General features: G+C 52.6%; 1 protein-coding gene across 4 annotated transcripts in view; it reads left to right on the plus strand.

Moving 5' to 3' along the window:
• Positions 1–19,949, plus strand: part of COL24A1 (collagen type XXIV alpha 1 chain) — a 767,149-nt gene that overhangs the window by 424,512 nt on the left and 322,688 nt on the right. For all 4 annotated transcript variants that reach the window (XR_010186531.1, XM_063938932.1, XM_063938934.1 and 1 more), the window contains exons 27-28: positions 3,124–3,177; positions 3,473–3,526. Coding sequence is in view for 3 of the 4 variants with exons in the window: in XM_063938932.1 (XP_063795002.1) it covers positions 3,124–3,177; positions 3,473–3,526 (108 nt within the window). In the remaining variant the exon portion in view is untranslated. The remainder of the gene's footprint in view (positions 1–3,123; positions 3,178–3,472; positions 3,527–19,949) is intronic.

A 19,949-nucleotide genomic window follows, 5' to 3' on the forward strand; every position in this document is an offset into this window, starting at 1 on the left:
CTGTATGTGTGTATGATATGATATTGGGGTGCTGGTGTTGTATGTGTGTATGATATGATATTGGGGTGCCAGTACTGTATGTGTGTGTATGATATGATATTGGGGTGCCGGTGCTGTATGTGTGTATGATATGATATTGGGGTGCCGGTGCTGTATGTGTGTATGATATGATATTGGGGTGCCGGTGCTGTATGTGTGTATGATATGATATTGGGGTGTCGGTGCTGTATGTGTGTATGAGATGATATTGGGGTGTTGGTGCTGTATGTGTGTATGAGATGATATTGGGGTGTTGGTGCTGTATGTGTGTATGAGATGATATTGGGGTGCCGGTGCTGTACGTGTGTATGAGATGATATTGGGGTGCTGGTGCTATATGGGTGTGGATGATATGATATTGGGGTGTCGGTGCTCTACGTGTGTGTGATATGATATTGGGGTGCAGGTGCTGTATGATATTGGGGTGTCGGTGCTGTACGTGTGTGTGATATGATATTGGGGTGCTGTATGTGTGTGTATGATATGATATTGGGGTGCCGGTGCTGTACATGTCTGTGATATGATATTGGGGTGCCGGTGTTGTATGTGTGTATGATATTGGGGTGCCGGTGCTGTATGTGTGTGTATGATATGATATTGGGGCGTCGGTGCTGTATGTGTGTGTATGATATGATATTGGGGTGCAGGTGCTGTATGTGTGTATGATATGATATTGGGGTGCCGGTGCTGTATGTGTGTATGATATGATATTGGGGTGTCGGTGCTGTATGGGTGTGTATGATATGAAATTGGGGTGTTGGTGCTGTATGTGTGTATGATATGATATTGGGGTGCCGGTGCTGTATGTGTGTATGATATGATATTGGGGTGCCGGTGCTGTATGTGTGTATGATATGATATTGGGGTGTCGGTGCTGTATGTGTGTATGATATGATATTGGGGTGCCGGTGCTGTATGTGTGTATGATATGATATTGGGGTGCCGGTGCTGTATGTGTGTATGATATGATATTGGGGTGCCAGTGCTGTATGTGTGTATGATATGATATTGGGGTGTCGGTGCTGTATGTGTGTATGATATGATATTGGGGTGCCGGTGCTGTATGTGTGTATGATATGATATTGGGGTGCCGGTGCTGTATGTGTGTATGATATGATATTGGGGTGCCGGTGCTGTACGTGTGTGTGATATGATATTGGGGTGCCGGTGCTGTTCATGTCTGTGATATGATATTGGGGTGCCGGTGTTGTATGTGTGTATGATATTGGGGTGCCGGTGCTGTATGTGTGTGTATGATATGATATTGGGGCGCCGGTGCTGTATGTGTGTGTATGATATGATATTGGGGTGCAGGTGCTGTATGGGTGTGTATGATATGACATTGGGGTGTTGGTGCTGTATGTGTGTATGATATGATATTGGGGTGCCGGTGCTGTATGTGTGTATGATATGATATTGGGGTGTCGGTGCTGTATGTGTGTATGATATGATATTGGGGTGCCGGTGCTGTATGTGTGTATGATATGATATTGGGGTGCCGGTGCTGTACGTGTGTGTGATATGATATTGGGGTGCCGGTGCTGTACATGTCTGTGATATGATATTGGGGTGCCGGTGTTGTATGTGTGTATGATATTGGGGTGCCGGTGCTGTATGTGTGTATGATATGATATTGGGGTGCCGGTGCTGTATGTGTGTATGATATGATATTGGGGTGCCGGTGCTGTACGTGTGTGTGATATGATATTGGGGTGCCGGTGCTGTACATGTCTGTGATATGATATTGGGGTGCCGGTGTTGTATGTGTGTATGATATTGGGGTGCCGGTGCTGTATGTGTGTATGATATGATATTGGGGTGCCGGTGCTGTATGTGTGTATGATATGATATTGGGGTGTCTGTGCTGTATGGGTGTGTATGATATGACATTGGGGTGTTGGTGCTGTATGTGTGTATGATATGATATTGGGGTGCCGGTGCTGTATGTGTGTATGATATGATATTGGGGTGTCTGTGCTGTATGGGTGTGTATGATATGACATTGGGGTGCTGGTGCTGTATGTGTGTATGATATGATATTGGGGTGCCGGTGCTGTATGTGTGTATGATATGATATTGGGGTGCCGGTGCTGTATGTGTGTATGATATGATATTGGGGTGTCGGTGCTGTATGTGTGTATGATATGATATTGGGGTGTCGGTGCTGTATGTGTGTATGACAAGATATTGGGGTGCCGGTGCTGTATGTGTGTATGATATGATATTGGGGTGTCGGTGCTGTATGTGTGTATGATAAGATATTGGGGTGCCGGTGCTGTATGTGTGTATGATATGATATTGGGGTGTTAGGGGGGAGGTGCTGGGAGTCAGTGATATTTATGAATGGAGGCAGAGGGAAAGCTGCAGTTAACCATGTGGGGGGGGGGGGGGGGGTAATTCTCTCCCTCTCCATCCCGCACTGTAACGGAATGAAAATAAAACAGAGTACACGCCATGTGTGTGCAGCCGATACACTGTCAGCGTGCCTGATGTACTGTGTGTAACGGAGATCGCGCACTGACAGACTGCTACCAGGAACATGTGTAAAGTCTGTCTTGTGGTTGTGATGGAACTTGCAGATTTTCCAGGACTGGAGTTATTTTCCATCATTACAATTTATGGCTCACACAGTTTCATTGACCACCAGGGTAACATTACCGGGCTTATTCCATGAAAACAGCGTTTCAGTTCTCTCTTTACATTGCCACAGGGCAAACAGAGCTGGAGGAATTCGCAAGACAGCAGAATCTCAATTGTCATGACCCAAGTTACCTACATTACTGAGGGTCCCTATAGACATCACTTCCACATGGCTCACCCCCCAAATAACTAAATTATATGCACGCACACACGCACACGCGCGCACACACAGACGCACACTTTTCCCTTAGAACAACGTTGTCTGTTTCTCTTCTTACTGTTATACCCACACAGAAGCCGGTCTTTATCCAAACACACTTGAGCCCAGAACGCAGCCGACCCGCTCCCCAGATCTGACATATAAACTGTGTATGCTATATTTTAGTTTCTGTATTATACCCACATTCTGTGATCTCTACTTAGATTGTTGTCATTTATTTTCAGGGCTATCCAGGCCCCCCCGGGACACCCGGACCCCTGGGACCACCAGGATTGCCAGTAAGTCAGACAGTAATGTATTTTATTTCAGTGGAATGAATGGGCGGAGATCCTGGCGCAGGACAGAGGTGCTGTAGCCACACAGTGGGACCATGACTTATTGCCATAGGATGGCGTTCAGAAGGGCGCCACGGTACAGTAACAATACTAGATCTCCGCAATGTGTATATGTATAATGGAGGCATACTGTATCTGTATAGTGATCTGTCTCTGCATTATATACATATATCCCCTGTAATGATTGGCTGACACCACTGGATGATGATACGAGACCATGTCTTTCCTCTTACTGCAGGGTCCTGCTGGGCAGAGAGGACTGGCGGGTACACAAGGGGCAGAGGGCCAGAGGGTAAGTAACTATATATATATATATATATATATATATATATCATGTCACAGACTATTACAGTAACTGGACGTCGTGGAGATGATGTTACCAGTTCCTGATGGATATTTGGGCTGAATAATGGTTGAGCCCATACAATAGCTGAATGTGATCATATTGCACTTTGTGCCTCTACACGTGTGATTATTGCCAATTCCTCGGCCCATACAGAGGCTCCAACATATTCTGCTGAATCCTAATCCAACCGAGTCTCTTACTTCACTGATAATATCCAGATCGATAATATTATTTCCATCATCATACTCCAGACTGATTAGAGGTAACGTCAAAGGGGTCGCACCCCTCCACCCCCCCCCCTTTCCCGCCCTAGTAAGGCTCTGCCCGCTAACTGCCCGCAGCCCTCACCCAGCTCTTCTCACACATCGCTACAGACGGAAGGACAGAACTAGTGCCACCCGGCCCGTCCAATCAGGTCTCCAAGCTGGGCCACCCAGACGAGGTCTCTTGGCTTCTCCTCCTGGACGTGGCGGGCACCAGATCAGCGTGATTAGGAGACAGATGTAAGCAATTTCAGAGCATCAGACAGAGCGAGCGGCGGCTGTTTGTCCGACGTAATTGAGATGCTGATGTATTTGTTTATGGAAATGTTCTCAGAAGAGTTAGAGAAAGAGATGATAATTAGACACAGTGCACAGTAATTAGATGACCTCTGAGGCTGCACAAATGGGATACGTATGAGCCATAAAGCTGAGGAATGGCCTTGTGTGTCTCAGCCAGATGTAAGGGTGCCGACACGTCAGCAACGGCGGGACTGAATAGCCCTAATCCTGGGAAGCTAGGAGTGAGGGCTGGAAGTGGGACCTCAATAGGTATGGCAGTGACCACGTACACCCACATTTTACAATACACCTACATTATTACCTCGTTCTCATACATTGTATTCTGATCACAAAGTAGCATGTTCTACATAAGACAAAGTGTCCCGGCACTGCCCATCTCACCCTCCGTGTCCCGGGGTCCCAGCACTGCCCATCTCACCCTCCATGTCCTGGGGTCCCGACACTGCCCATCTCACCCTCCATGTCCTGGGGTCCCAGCACTGCCCATCTCACCCTCCATGTCCTGGGGTCCCGGCACTGCCCATCTCACCCTCCATGTCCCTGGGTCCGGCACTGCCCATCTCACTCTCCATGTCCTGGGGTCCCGGCACTGCCCATCTCACCCTCCATGTCCTGGGGTCCCGACACTGCCCGTCTCACCCTCCATGTCCTGGGGTCCCAGCACTGCCCGTCTCACCCTCCATGTCCTGGGGTCCCAGCACTGCCCGTCTCACCCTCCATGTCCTGGGGTCCCGGCACTGCCCATCTCACCCTCCATGTCCTGGGGACCCTGCACTGCCCATCTCACCCTCCATGTCCTGGGGTCCCGGCACTGCCCATCTCACCCTCCATGTCCTGGGGTCCCGGCACTGCCCATCTCACCCTCCATGTCCTGGGGTCCCAGCACTTCCCATCTCACCCTCCATGTCCCTGGGTCCGGCACTGCCCATCTCACCCTCCATGTCCTGGGGTCCCGGCACTGCCCATCTCACCCTCCATGTTCTGGGGTCCCGGCACTGCCCATCTCACCCTCCATGTCCTGGGGTCCCTGCACTGCCCGTCTCACCCTCCATGTCCTGGGGTCCCAGCACTGCCCGTCTCACCCTCCATGTCCTGGGGTCCCGACACTGCCCATCTCACCCTCCATGTCCTGGGGTCCCAGCACTGCCCATCTCACCCTCCATGTCCTGGGGTCCCGGCACTGCCCATCTCACCCTCCATGTCCTGGGGTCCCGGCACTGCCCATCTCACCCTCCATGTCCCTGGGTCCGGCACTGCCCATCTCACCCTCCATGTCCTGGGGTCCTAGCACTGCCCATCTCACCCTCCATGTCCCTGGGTCCGGCACTGCCCATCTCACCCTCCATGTCCTGGGGTCCCGGCACTGCCCATCTCACCCTCCATGTTCTGGGGTCCCGGCACTGCCCATCTCACCCTCCATGTCCTGGGGTCCCTGCACTGCCCGTCTCACCCTCCATGTCCTGGGGTCCCAGCACTGCCCGTCTCACCCTCCATGTCCTGGGGTCCCGACACTGCCCATCTCACCCTCCATGTCCTGGGGTCCCAGCACTGCCCATCTCACCCTCCATGTCCTGGGGTCCCGGCACTGCCCATCTCACCCTCCATGTCCTGGGGTCCCGGCACTGCCCATCTCACCCTCCATGTCCCTGGGTCCGGCACTGCCCATCTCACCCTCCATGTCCTGGGGTCCCGGCACTGCCCATCTTACCCTCCATGTCCCTGGGCCCGGCACTGCCCATCTCACCCTCCATGTCCTGGGGTCCCAGCACTGCCCATCTCACCCTCCATGTCCCTGGGTCCGGCACTGCCCATCTCACCCTCCATGTCCTGGGGTCCCGGCACTGCCCATCTCACCCTCCATGTTCTGGGGTCCCGGCACTGCCCATCTCACCCTCCATGTCCTGGGGTCCCTGCACTGCCCGTCTCACCCTCCATGTCCTGGGGTCCCAGCACTGCCCGTCTCACCCTCCATGTCCTGGGGTCCCGACACTGCCCATCTCACCCGCCATGTCCTGGGGTCCCAGCACTGCCCATCTCACCCTCCATGTCCTGGGGTCCCGGCACTGCCCATCTCACCCTCCATGTCCTGGGGTCCCGGCACTGCCCATCTCACCCTCCATGTCCCTGGGTCCGGCACTGCCCATCTCACCCTCCATGTCCTGGGGTCCCGGCACTGCCCATCTCACCCTCCATGTTCTGGGGTCCCGGCACTGCCCATCTCACCCTCCATGTCCTGGGGTCCCAGCACTGCCCGTCTCACCCTCCATGTCCTGGGGTCCCAGCACTGCCCGTCTCACCCTCCATGTCCTGGGGTCCCGGCACTGACCATCTCACCCTCCATGTCCTGGGGTCCCGACACTGCCCATCTCACCCTCCATGTCCTGGGGTCCCGGCACTGCCCATCTCACCCTCCATGTCCTGGGTGACCCTGCACTGCCCATCTCACCCTCCATGTCCTGGGGTCCCGGCACTGCCCATCTCACCCTCCATGTCCTGGGGTCCCGGCACTGCCCATCTCACCCTCCATGTCCTGGGGTCCCGGCACTGCCCGTCTCATTCTCCATGTCCTGGGGTCCCGGCACTGCCCGTCTCATTCTCCATGTCCTGGGGTCCCGGCACTGCCCATCTCACCCTCCATGTCCTGGGGTCCCGGCACTGCCCGTCTCACCCTCCATGTCCTGGGGTCCCGGCACTGCCCGTCTCACCCTCCATGTCCTGGGGTCCCAGTACTGCCCGTCTCACCCTCCATGTCCTGAGGTCCCGACACTGCCCGTCTCACCCTCCATGTCCTGAGGTCCCGGCACTGCCCATCTCACCCTCCATGTCCTGGGGTCCCGGCACTGCCCATCTCACCCTCCATGTCCCTGGGTCCGGCACTGCCCAGCTCACCCTCCATGTCCTGTGGTCCCGGCACTGCCCATCTCACCCTCCATGTCCTGGGGATCCGGCACTGCCCATCTCACCCTCCATGTCCTGGGGTCCCAGCACTGCCCGTCTCACCCTCCATGTCCTGGGGTCCCGGCACTGCCCATCTCACCCTCCATGTCCTGGGGTCCCGGCACTGCCCAGCTCACCCTCCATGTCCTGGGGTCCCGGCACTGCCCGTCTCACCCTCCATGTCCTGGGGTCCCAGCACTGCCCGTCTCACCCTCCATGTCCTGGGGTCCCGGCACTGCCCGTCTCACCCTCCATGTCCTGGGGTTCCGGCACTGCCCATCTCACCCTCCATGTCCTGGGGTCCCAGCACTGCCCATCTCACCCTCCATGTCCCGGGGTCCCGGCACTGCCCATCTCACCCTCCATGTCCCGGGGTCCCGGCACTGCCCATCTCACCCTCCATGTCCCGGGGTCCCGGCACTGCCCATCTCACCCTCCATGTCCCGCGGTCCCGGCACTGCCCATCTCACCCTCCATGTCCTGGGGTCCCGGCACTGCCCATCTCACCCTCCATGTCCTGGGGTCCCGACACTGCCCATCTCACCCTCCATGTCCTGGGGTCCCGACACTGCCCTTCTCACCCTCCATGTCCTGGGGTCCCGGCACTGCCCGTCTCACCCTCCATGTCCTGGGGTCCCGGCACTGCCCATCTCACCCTCCATGTCCTGGGATCTCACCCTCCATGTCCTGGGGTCCCGACACTGCCCATCTCACCCTCCATGTCCTGGGGTCCCGGCACTGCCCATCTCACCCTCCATGTCCTGGGGTCCCGGCACTGCCCATCTCACCCTCCATGTATTCAGAGGTATATATTCCGTATATTCACAGGGAAGAGTGGCTTCCACCCCATGCGTCCGCCCGTCATTACACAGCAATGGTGTACTCTGTGCTGCGCACAGTCCGCAGACACAATCTCATGATGTCACAGCAGCACTTGTGTAGTCTTCCCTCTGGCTTATCTATGACTCTGAGGACGTTCCCCTGCCCCACCCCCATTACTTAGCGCATAGAAGCCGCCATCTTTGTGTCATTAGAGGTCATCGTACATTGCATCAGATGGAACAGAGATGAGATCCAGGCCGCCTGCAGCCAGCTATCAGAAGCATGTGTCGTCATGTAGACATTAGTTAATATTTTTGCAGTCAGTTCCCTTCAACTTGACGTTACCTAATTATCGGCGCACCGCCTGCCGACACCCCTTCTCCAAGAACAGAATTACCCATCTGAACCAGTCAGTAAGGCAGGGGTGGGGAACCTTTGGCCCTCCAGCTGTTGTTGAACTACACATACCCGCATGTCCTGCTACAGTTTTGCTATTTGGCCATGCTGAAATTATTGCAGGGCATACTGGGATGTGTAGTTCAACAACAGTTGGAGGGCCGCAGGAGGTTACCCGCCCCTGCAGTAAGGTAACAAAGAAGACTGTTTTTGGGCCACACTTTTCACACAGCTTCTGGTCTGTTACATTTTTTGATCCCTACAGACAAGAGAACGGATAACATATATGTGACAGTGATATTTTTATCCCTCATGTATCACACCAGGGTGGTGTAACGTAGATCTCCCTGTGTAAGGCCATGTGGTGATAGTATTAGTAGCAAATAATTGCACTAATAGCGGAAGTAATATACAAATAGCAATTAGTGGTCGCACGGAGAATCTGTTTTGCTTCATATTCATTCCACTGTACTCAACTTACACCCCTACAACCGTTTGGGAATTATACATTGTATGTATATATGTATACATAGATACATACACATTATACATACGGATTTTATGCTGAACAGGCTGAAGACAATTGTTTAGCATGCCGCATATCATTGTAATCTGCAGAAGCTGTGCGTGCGTCCTATTACATTACATTGCCTGTAAGGCGCATTTTCTTACGAAAAAATATATAAAAAAGACGCTCACGCTCCAGAGTCACACGGCACTCACGCATTATGTGTAACACGACTTGTAGCGCACGGAGCAAAGATGTAAGGGGACACATCTGTACAAGGGTCAGGTCTCGGATACTCGGAGCTGGGGCCGCTGGGAGGGACCGCCTGTCACTAGAGTTAATGAATGTAGTTGTTTGATACTATTTCTCAATCAGTAACAAACCCCTCCCCCAGGACACTGAACCAATGAGGGAGGAATTAAAGAAATTAATGTAAAGACTAGTACAATACCTGACAGTGGTAGCTACGTCCGGGAGTCTTAGATCCGCGAGTGCTTGTAAGAACGCAGCTAATTAGTTGGTAATACTAGCAGCAGGCAGCTGTCATTGGGGGATGCAGGTAATACATCGGCTGTCGGGATTCCGGCGCAGCGCTCTTAGTGTTGCAGGTAATGTTGGGAACTCTACACAGGAAGTTGTAGTGACAGACTGTAGCGAGCAGTGCTGGATAATAACGCAGGGAATGCAGGAGACAGGATGATACAATGAACACACTATGACATGTGTCTGCAGAAGCAGCTGTAGTAACTGGGGCAGTCAGTAGCAGCTCAGAGCACAGGCGATATGTAGTAAGGAGATTGCCTGCAAGAGGCTTGGAAATAAACTGGAACTAGCACGGGTGTAGCTGCAGGAGGCAGACAGCACACTGGCGTTAGCAGGGATTACAACAAATGAGTAGATGGAAACTCTTTGCTGCAGGAGGCAGACAGCACACTGGCGCTGGAAAGTAGGGATTACAACAAGTGAGTAGATGGAAACTCTTTGCTGCAGGAGGCAGACAGCACACTGGCGTGGGAAAGTAGGGATTACAACAAGTGAGTAGATGGAAACTCTTTGCTGCAGGAGGCAGATAGCACACTGGCGTGGGAAAGTAGGGATTACAACAAGTGAGTAGATGGAAACTCTTTGCTGCAGGAGGCAGACATCACACTGGCGCTGGAAAGCAGGGATTGCAACAAGTGCGTAGATGTAAACTCTTTGCTGAAGGAGGCAGACAGCACACTGGCGTGGGAAAGTAGGGATTACAACAAGTGCGTAGATGTAAACTCTTTGCTGAAGGAGACAGACAGCACACTGGTGTTGGAAAGCAGGGATTACAACAAGTGAGTAGATGGAAACTCTTTGCTGAAGGAGGCAGACAGCACACTGGCGTTGGAAAGCAGGGATTACAACAAGTGAGTAGATGGAAACTCTTTGCTGCAGGAGACAGACAGCACACTGGTGTTGGAAACCAGGGATTATAACAAGTGAGTAGATGGAAACTCTTTGCTGAAGGAGGCAGACAGCACACTGGCGTGGGAAAGTAGGGATTACAACAAGTGAGTAGATGGAAACTCTTTGCTGCAGGAGGCAGACATCACACTGGCGCTGGAAAGCAGGGATTACAACAAGTGCGTAGATGTAAACTCTTTGCTGAAGGAGGCAGACAGCACACTGGCGTGGGAAAGTAGGGATTACAACAAGTGAGTAGATGGAAACTCTTTGCTGAAGGAGACAGACAGCACACTGGTGTTGGAAAGCAGGGATTACAACAAGTGAGTAGATGGAAACTCTTTGCTGAAGGAGACAGACAGCACACTGGTGTTGGAAAGCAGGGATTACAACAAGTGAGTAGATGGAAACTCTTTGCTGAAGGAGGCAGACAGCACACTGGTGTTGGAAAGCAGGGATTACAACAAGTGAGTAGATGGAAACTCTTTGCTGAAGGAGGCAGACAGCACACTGGTGTTGGAAAGCAGGGATTATAACAAGTGAGTAGATGGAAACTCTTTGCTGAAGGAGGCAGACAGCACACTGGCGTTGGAAAGCAGGGATTACAACAAGTGAGTAGATGGAAACTCTTTGCTGAAGGAAACAGACAGCACACTGGTGTTGGAAAGCAGGGATTACAACAAGTGAGTAGATGGAAACTCTTTTCTGAAGGAGACAGACAGCACACTGGCGTTGGAAAGCAGGGATTACAACAAGTGAGTAGATGGAAACTCTTTGCTGAAGGAGGCAGACAGCACACTGGCATGGGAAAGTAGGGATTACAACAAGTGAGTAGATGGAAACTCTTTGCTGCAGGAGGCAGACAGCACACTGGCGTGGGAAAGTAGGGATTACAACAAGTGAGTAGATGGAAACTCTTTGCTGAAGGAGACAGACAGCACACTGGCGCTGGAAAGCAGGGATTACAACAAGTGCGTAGATGTAAACTCTTTGCTGAAGGAGGCAGACAGCACACTGGCGTGGGAAAGTAGGGATTACAACAAGTGAGTAGATGGAAACTCTTTGCTGAAGGAGGCAGACAGCACACTGGCGTTGGAAAGCAGGGATTATAACAAGTGAGTAGATGGAAACTCTTTGCTGAAGGAGACAGACAGCACACTGGTGTTGGAAAGCAGGGATTACAACAAGTGAGTAGATGGAAACTCTTTGCTGAAGGAAGCAGACAGCACAATGGTGTTGGAAAGCAGGGATTACAACAAGTGAGTAGATGGAAACTCTTTGCTGCAGGAGGCAGACAGCACACTGGCGATGGAAAGCAGGGATTACAACAAGTGAGTAGATGGAAACTCTTTGCTGCAGAATGGAAAGTGCTTAATGACATCAGGTGAGCAGATGGTAACTGTACTGAATACTGATGAGCACTGATAACAGTCTGTATCCATGGGACTGGAAGCACGAAGAATAACGAAGATAACAATTACAGGAGCTGGAGCTCAATAACTGGAACCGCTTCTACCACATGAGACCAGGAGTCCTAGGAGACTTGTTCGTTGACAAGTTGAACTGGCAATGAGGTGGTGCTGGGGAATGGTTTATATAGGGTTCACTGCACTGTGATTGGATACTAAAGTCATGTGAGAAGTAAGTCTCTGTGAATGGCTGTTATGGTGTCAGCTGACCACAGGCAAGGTGACAGCGCCCATGCAGCCTTGACCACATAAGTACTGAAGTAGTAACAAACAGGAACATCCTGAGATGACTTGCCAGCTGAGACATTCCAGCCAGTGAATCAGCATCAGAGGCTGTGGCGAGAGGGTCTGAGAACCTGCAGTGTGGCACTCATCGCTCAAAGGCAGCCATATAATTTCCGTGTTGGAAGGACATTGCACGCTGGACACAGGAGAGACACTTCCAGTATATGTATGTATGGTTAGGCTGCAGGGGGGGGGGGGGAGGGGGGGGGAGGGTTAGACACCAAAAAGGGAAGGTTAGGGTAGGGAGAGGGTTAGACTACTAAATTCCCTATGCCGACATTTCGTTCCCAACCCGATAGGCTGGAGGTGAAGTGCAGCGATCATGCGTCAGGCTCAGGTATTACTGTCAGATTGCAGGAGGTGACAGGAGTAAGGCAGGAGGTGTATACACCACAATCTCTGAGCACACACAACGCAGAGGAAGGAGCAGGCATACAGTAGGTGGATGATGGAGACTTATTGCAGGAGGTGACGGGAGTAAGGCAGGTGGTGTTTACACCACAATCTCTGAGCACACACAACGCAGAGGAAGGAGCAGGCATACAGTAGGTGGATGATGGAGACTTATTGCAGGAGGTGACGGGAGTAAGGCAGGTGGTGTTTACACCACAATCTCTGAGCACACACAACGCAGAGGAAGGCGCAGGCATACAGTAGGTGGATGATGGAGACTTATTGCAGGAGGTGACGGGAGTAAGGCAGGAGGTTTATACACCAGTCTCTGAGCACACACAACGCAGAGGAAGGCGCAGGCATACAGTAGGTGGATGATGGAGACTTATTGCAGGAGGTGACGGGAGTAAGGCAGGTGGTGTTTACACCACAGTCTCTGAGCACACACAACGCAGAGGAAGGCGCAGGCATACAGTAGGTGGATGATGGATACTTATTGCAGGAGGTGACGGGAGTAAGGCAGGAGGTGTTTACACCACAGTCTCTGAGCACACACAACGCAGAGGAAGGCGCAGGCATACAGTAGGTGGATGATGGAGACTTATTGCAGGAGGTGACGGGAGTAAGGCAGGAGGTATATACACCACAGTCTCTGAGCACACACAACGCAGAGGAAGGAGCAGGCATACAGTAGGTGGATGATGGAGACTTATTGCAGGAGGTGACGGGAGTAAGGCAGGAGGTGTATACACCACAATCTCTGAGCACACACAATGCAGAGGAAGGCGCAGGCATACAGTAGGTGGATGATGGAGGCTTATTGCAGGAGGTGACAGGAGTAAGGCAGGAGGTGTATACACCACAATCTCTGAGCACACACAATGCAGAGGAAGGCGCAGGCATACAGTAGGTGGATGATGGAGACTTATTGCAGGAGGTGACGGGAGTAAGGCAGGAGGTATATACACCACAATCTCTGAGCACACACAATGCAGAGGAAGGCGCAGGCATACAGTAGGTGGATAATGGAGGCTTATTGCAGGAGGTGACGGGAGTAAGGCAGGAGGTGTATACACCACAATCTCTGAGCACACACAATGCAGAGGAAGGCGCAGGCACACAGTAGGTGGATGATGGAGACTTATTGCAGGAGGTGACGGGAGTAAGGCAGGAGGTGTATACACCAGTCTCTGAGCACACACAACGCAGAAGAAGGCGCAGGCATACAGTAGGTGGATGATGGAGACTTATTGCAGGAGGTGACGGGAGTAAGGCAGGAGGTGTATACACCACAATCTCTGAGCACACACAACGCAGAGGAAGGCGCAGGCATACAGTAGGTGGATGATGGAGACTTATTGCAGGAGGTGACGGGAGTAAGGCAGGAGGTGTATACACCACAATCTCTGAGCACACACCACGCAGAGGAAGGCGCAGGCATACAGTAGGTGGATGAGGAGGCTTATTGCAGGAGGTGACGGGAGTAAGGCAGGAGGTTTATACACCAGTCTCTGAGCACACACAATGCAGAGGAAGGCGCAGGCACACAGTAGGTGGATGATGGAGACTTATTGCAGGAGGTGACGGGAGTAAGGCAGGAGGTGTATACACCACAATCTCTGAGCACACACAATGCAGAGGAAGGCGCAGGCACACAGTAGGTGGATGATGGAGACTTATTGCAGGAGGTGACGGGAGTAAGGCAGGAGGTGTATACACCACAATCTCTGAGCACACACACGCAGAGGAAGGCGCAGGCATACAGTAGGTGGATGATGGAGACTTATTGCAGGAGGTGACGGGAGTAAGGCAGGAGGTGTATACACCACAATCTCTGAGCACACACAATGCAGAGGAAGGCGCAGGCACACAGTAGGTGGATGATGGAGACTTATTGCAGGAGGTGACGGGAGTAAGGCAGGAGGTGTATACACCACAATCTCTGAGCACACACAATGCAGAGGAAGGCGCAGGCACACAGTAGGTGGATGATGGAGACTTATTGCAGGAGGTGACGGGAGTAAGGCAGGAGGTGTATACACCAGTCTCTGAGCACACACAACGCAGAAGAAGGCGCAGGCATACAGTAGGTGGATGATGGATACTTATTGCAGGAGGTGACGGGAGTAAGGCAGGAGGTGTTTACACCACAATCTCTGAGCACACACAACGCAGAGGAAGGCGCAGGCATACAGTAGGTGGATGATGGAGACTTATTGCAGGAGGTGACGGGAGTAAGGCAGGAGGTGTATACACCACAATCTCTGAGCACACACCACGCAGAGGAAGGCGCAGGCATACAGTAGGTGGATGATGGAGACTTATTGCAGGAGGTGACGGGAGTAAGGCAGGAGGCGTATACACCAGTCTCTGAGCACACACAACGCAGAGGAAGGCGGAGGCATACAGTAGGTGGATGAGGAGGCTTATTGCAGGAGGTGACGGGAGTAAGGCAGGAGGTTTATACACCAGTCTCTGAGCACACACAATGCAGAGGAAGGCGCAGGCACACAGTAGGTGGATGATGGAGACTTATTGCAGGAGGTGACGGGAGTAAGGCAGGAGGTGTATACACCACAATCTCTGAGCACACACAATGCAGAGGAAGGCGCAGGCACACAGTAGGTGGATGATGGAGACTTATTGCAGGAGGTGACGGGAGTAAGGCAGGAGGTGTATACACCACAATCTCTGAGCACACACACGCAGAGGAAGGCGCAGGCATACAGTAGGTGGATGATGGAGACTTATTGCAGGAGGTGACGGGAGTAAGGCAGGAGGTGTATACACCAGTCTCTGAGCACACACAATGCAGAGGAAGGCGCAGGCATACAGTAGGTGGATGATGGAGACTTATTGCAGGAGGTGACGGGAGTAAGGCAGGAGGTGTATACACCAGTCTCTGAGCACACACAACGCAGAGGAAGGCGCAGGCATACAGTAGGTGGATGATGGATACTTATTGCAGGAGGTGACGGGAGTAAGGCAGGAGGTGTATACACCACAATCTCTGAGCACACACAACGCAGAGGAAGGCGCAGGCATACAGTAGGTGGATGATGGATACTTATTGCAGGAGGTGACGGGAGTAAGGCAGGAGGTATATACACCAGTCTCTGAGCACACACAACGCAGAAGAAGGAGCAGGCATGCAGTAGGTGGATGATGGATACTTATTGCAGGAGGTGACGGGAGTAAGGCAGGAGGTATATACACCAGTCTCTGAGCACACACAATGCAGAGGAAGGCGCAGGCACACAGTTAGGATGATGGAGACTTATTGCAGGAGGTGACGGGAGTAAGGCAGGAGGTGTATACACCAGTCTCTGAGCACACACAACGCAGAGGAAGGCGCAGGCATACAGTAGGTGGATGATGGAGACTTATTGCAGGAGGTGACGGGAGTAAGGCAGGAGGTGTATACACCACAGTCTCTGAGCACACACAACGCAGAGGAAGGCGCAGGCATACAGTAGGTGGATGATGGAGGCTTATTGCAGGAGGTGACGGGAGTAAGGCAGGAGGTGTATACACCAGTCTCTGAGCACACACAACGCAGAGGAAGGCGCAGGCATACAGTAGGTGGATGATGGATACTTATTGCAGGAGGTGACGGGAGTAAGGCAGGAGGTTTATACACCAGTCTCTGAGCACACACAATGCAGAGGAAGGCGCAGGCATACAGTAGGTGGATGATGGATACTTATTGCAGGAGGTGACGGGAGTAAGGCAGGAGGTTTATACACCAGTCTCTGAGCACACACAATGCAGAGGAAGGCGCAGGCATACAGTAGGTGGATGATGGAGACTTATTGCAGGAGGTGACGGGAGTAAGGCAGGAGGTGTATACACCAGTCTCTGAGCACACACAACGCAGAGGAAGGCGCAGGCATGCAGTAGGTGGATGATGGATACTTATTGCAGGAGGTGACGGGAGTAAGGCAGGAGGTGTATACACCACAGTCTCTGAGCACACACAATGCAGAAGAAGGCGCAGGCATACAGTAGGTGGATGATGGAGACTTATTGCAGGAGGTGACGGGAGTAAGGCAGGAGGTGTATACACCACAGTCTCTGAGCACACACAACGCAGAGGAAGGCGCAGGCATACAGTAGGTGGATGAGGAGGCTTATTGCAGGAGGTGACGGGAGTAAGGCAGGAGGTGTATACACCACAATCTCTGAGCACACACACGCAGAGGAAGGCGCAGGCATACAGTAGGTGGATGATGGAGACTTATTGCAGGAGGTGACGGGAGTAAGGCAGGAGGTGTATACACCAGTCTCTGAGCACACACAACGCAGAGGAAGGCGCAGGCATACAGTAGGTGGATGATGGATACTTATTGCAGGAGGTGACGGGAGTAAGGCAGGAGGTGTATACACCACAATCTCTGAGCACACACAACGCAGAGGAAGGCGCAGGCATACAGTAGGTGGATGATGGATACTTATTGCAGGAGGTGACGGGAGTAAGGCAGGAGGTGTATACACCACAGTCTCTGAGCACACACAATGCAGAAGAAGGTGCAGGCATACAGTAGGTGGATGATGGAGACTTATTGCAGGAGGTGACGGGAGTAAGGCAGGAGGTGTATACACCACAGTCTCTGAGCACACACAACTCAGAGGAAGGCGGAGGCATACAGTAGGTGGATGAGGAGGCTTATTGCAGGAGGTGACGGGAGTAAGGCAGGAGGTTTATACACCAGTCTCTGAGCACACACAATGCAGAGGAAGGCGCAGGCACACAGTAGGTGGATGATGGAGACTTATTGCAGGAGGTGACGGGAGTAAGGCAGGAGGTGTATACACCACAATCTCTGAGCACACACAATGCAGAGGAAGGCGCAGGCACACAGTAGGTGGATGATGGAGACTTATTGCAGGAGGTGACGGGAGTAAGGCAGGAGGTGTATACACCAGTCTCTGAGCACACACAACGCAGAAGAAGGCGCAGGCATACAGTAGGTGGATGATGGAGACTTATTGCAGGAGGTGACGGGAGTAAGGCAGGAGGTATATACACCAGTCTCTGAGCACACACAATGCAGAGGAAGGCGCAGGCACACAGTTAGGATGATGGAGACTTATTGCAGGAGGTGACGGGAGTAAGGCAGGAGGTGTATACACCAGTCACTGAGCACACACAACGCAGAGGAAGGCGCAGGCATACAGTAGGTGGATGATGGATACTTATTGCAAGAGGTGACGGGAGTAAGGCAGGAGGTGTATACACCAGTCTCTGAGCACACACAACGCAGAGGAAGGCGCAGGCATACAGTAGGTGGATGATGGAGACTTATTGCAGGAGGTGACGGGAGTAAGGCAGGAGGTGTATACACCACAGTCTCTGAGCACACACAACGCAGAGGAAGGCGCAGGCATACAGTAGGTGGATGATGGAGGCTTATTGCAGGAGGTGACGGGAGTAAGGCAGGAGGTGTATACACCAGTCTCTGAGCACACACAACGCAGAGGAAGGCGCAGGCACACAGTAGGTGGATGATGGAGACTTATTGCAGGAGGTGACGGGAGTAAGGCAGGAGGTGTATACACCACAATCTCTGAGCACACACAATGCAGAGGAAGGCGCAGGCACACAGTAGGTGGATGATGGAGACTTATTGCAGGAGGTGACGGGAGTAAGGCAGGAGGTGTATACACCAGTCTCTGAGCACACACAACGCAGAAGAAGGCACAGGCATACAGTAGGTGGATGATGGAGACTTATTGCAGGAGGTGACGGGAGTAAGGCAGGAGGTGTATACACCACAATCTCTGAGCACACACCACGCAGAGGAAGGCGCAGGCATACAGTAGGTGGATGATGGAGACTTATTGCAGGAGGTGACGGGAGTAAGGCAGGAGGTGTATACACCGGTCTCTGAGCACACACAACGCAGAAGAAGGAGCAGGCATGCAGTAGGTGGATGATGGATACTTATTGCAGGAGGTGACGGGAGTAAGGCAGGAGGTATATACACCAGTCTCTGAGCACACACAATGCAGAGGAAGGCGCAGGCACACAGTTAGGATGATGGAGACTTATTGCAGGAGGTGACGGGAGTAAGGCAGGAGGTGTATACACCACAGTCTCTGAGCACACACAACGCAGAGGAAGGCGCAGGCATACAGTAGGTGGATGATGGATACTTATTGCAAGAGGTGACGGGAGTAAGGCAGGAGGTGTATACACCAGTCTCTGAGCACACACAACGCAGAGGAAGGCGCAGGCATACAGTAGGTGGATGATGGAGACTTATTGCAGGAGGTGACGGGAGTAAGGCAGGAGGTGTATACACCACAGTCTCTGAGCACACACAACGCAGAGGAAGGCGCAGGCATACAGTAGGTGGATGATGGAGGCTTATTGCAGGAGGTGACGGGAGTAAGGCAGGAGCTGTATACACCAGTCTCTGAGCACACACAACGCAGAGGAAGGCGCAGGCATACAGTAGGTGGATGATGGATACTTATTGCAGGAGGTGACGGGAGTAAGGCAGGAGGTTTATACACCAGTCTCTGAGCACACACAATGCAGAGGAAGGCGCAGGCATACAGTAGGTGGATGATGGATACTTATTGCAGGAGGTGACGGGAGTAAGGCAGGAGGTTTATACACCAGTCTCTGAGCACACACAATGCAGAGGAAGGCGCAGGCATACAGTAGGTGGATGATGGAGACTTATTGCAGGAGGTGACGGGAGTAAGGCAGGAGGTGTATACACCAGTCTCTGAGCACACACAACGCAGAGGAAGGCGCAGGCATGCAGTAGGTGGATGATGGATACTTATTGCAGGAGGTGACGGGAGTAAGGCAGGAGGTTTATACACCAGTCTCTGAGCACACACAATGCAGAGGAAGGCGCAGGCATACAGTAGGTGGATGATGGAGACTTATTGCAGGAGGTGACGGGAGTAAGGCAGGAGGTTTATACACCAGTCTCTGAGCACACACAATGCAGAGGAAGGCGCAGGCATACAGTAGGTGGATGATGGAGACTTATTGCAGGAGGTGGCGGGAGTAAGGCAGGAGGTGTATACACCAGTCTCTGAGCACACACAACGCAGAGGAAGGCGCAGGCATGCAGTAGGTGGATGATGGATACTTATTGCAGGAGGTGACGGGAGTAAGGCAGGAGGTTTATACACCAGTCTCTGAGCACACACAATGCAGAGGAAGGCGCAGGCACACAGTTAGGATGATGGAGACTTATTGCAGGAGGTGACGGGAGTAAGGCAGGAGGTGTATACACCAGTCTCTGGGCACACACAACGCAGAGGAAGGCGCAGGCATACAGTAGGTGGATGATGGATACTTATTGCAAGAGGTGACGGGAGTAAGGCAGGAGGTGTATACACCAGTCTCTGAGCACACACAACGCAGAGGAAGGCGCAGGCATACAGTAGGTGGATGATGGAGACTTATTGCAGGAGGTGACGGGAGTAAGGCAGGAGGTGTATACACCACAGTCTCTGAGCACACACAACGCAGAGGAAGGCGCAGGCATACAGTAGGTGGATGATGGATACTTATTGCAGGAGGTGACGGGAGTAAGGCA

The sequence above is a fragment of the Pseudophryne corroboree genome, chromosome 9, assembly GCF_028390025.1.
Source record: "Pseudophryne corroboree isolate aPseCor3 chromosome 9, aPseCor3.hap2, whole genome shotgun sequence".
Lineage (NCBI taxonomy): Eukaryota > Metazoa > Chordata > Amphibia > Anura > Myobatrachidae > Pseudophryne > Pseudophryne corroboree.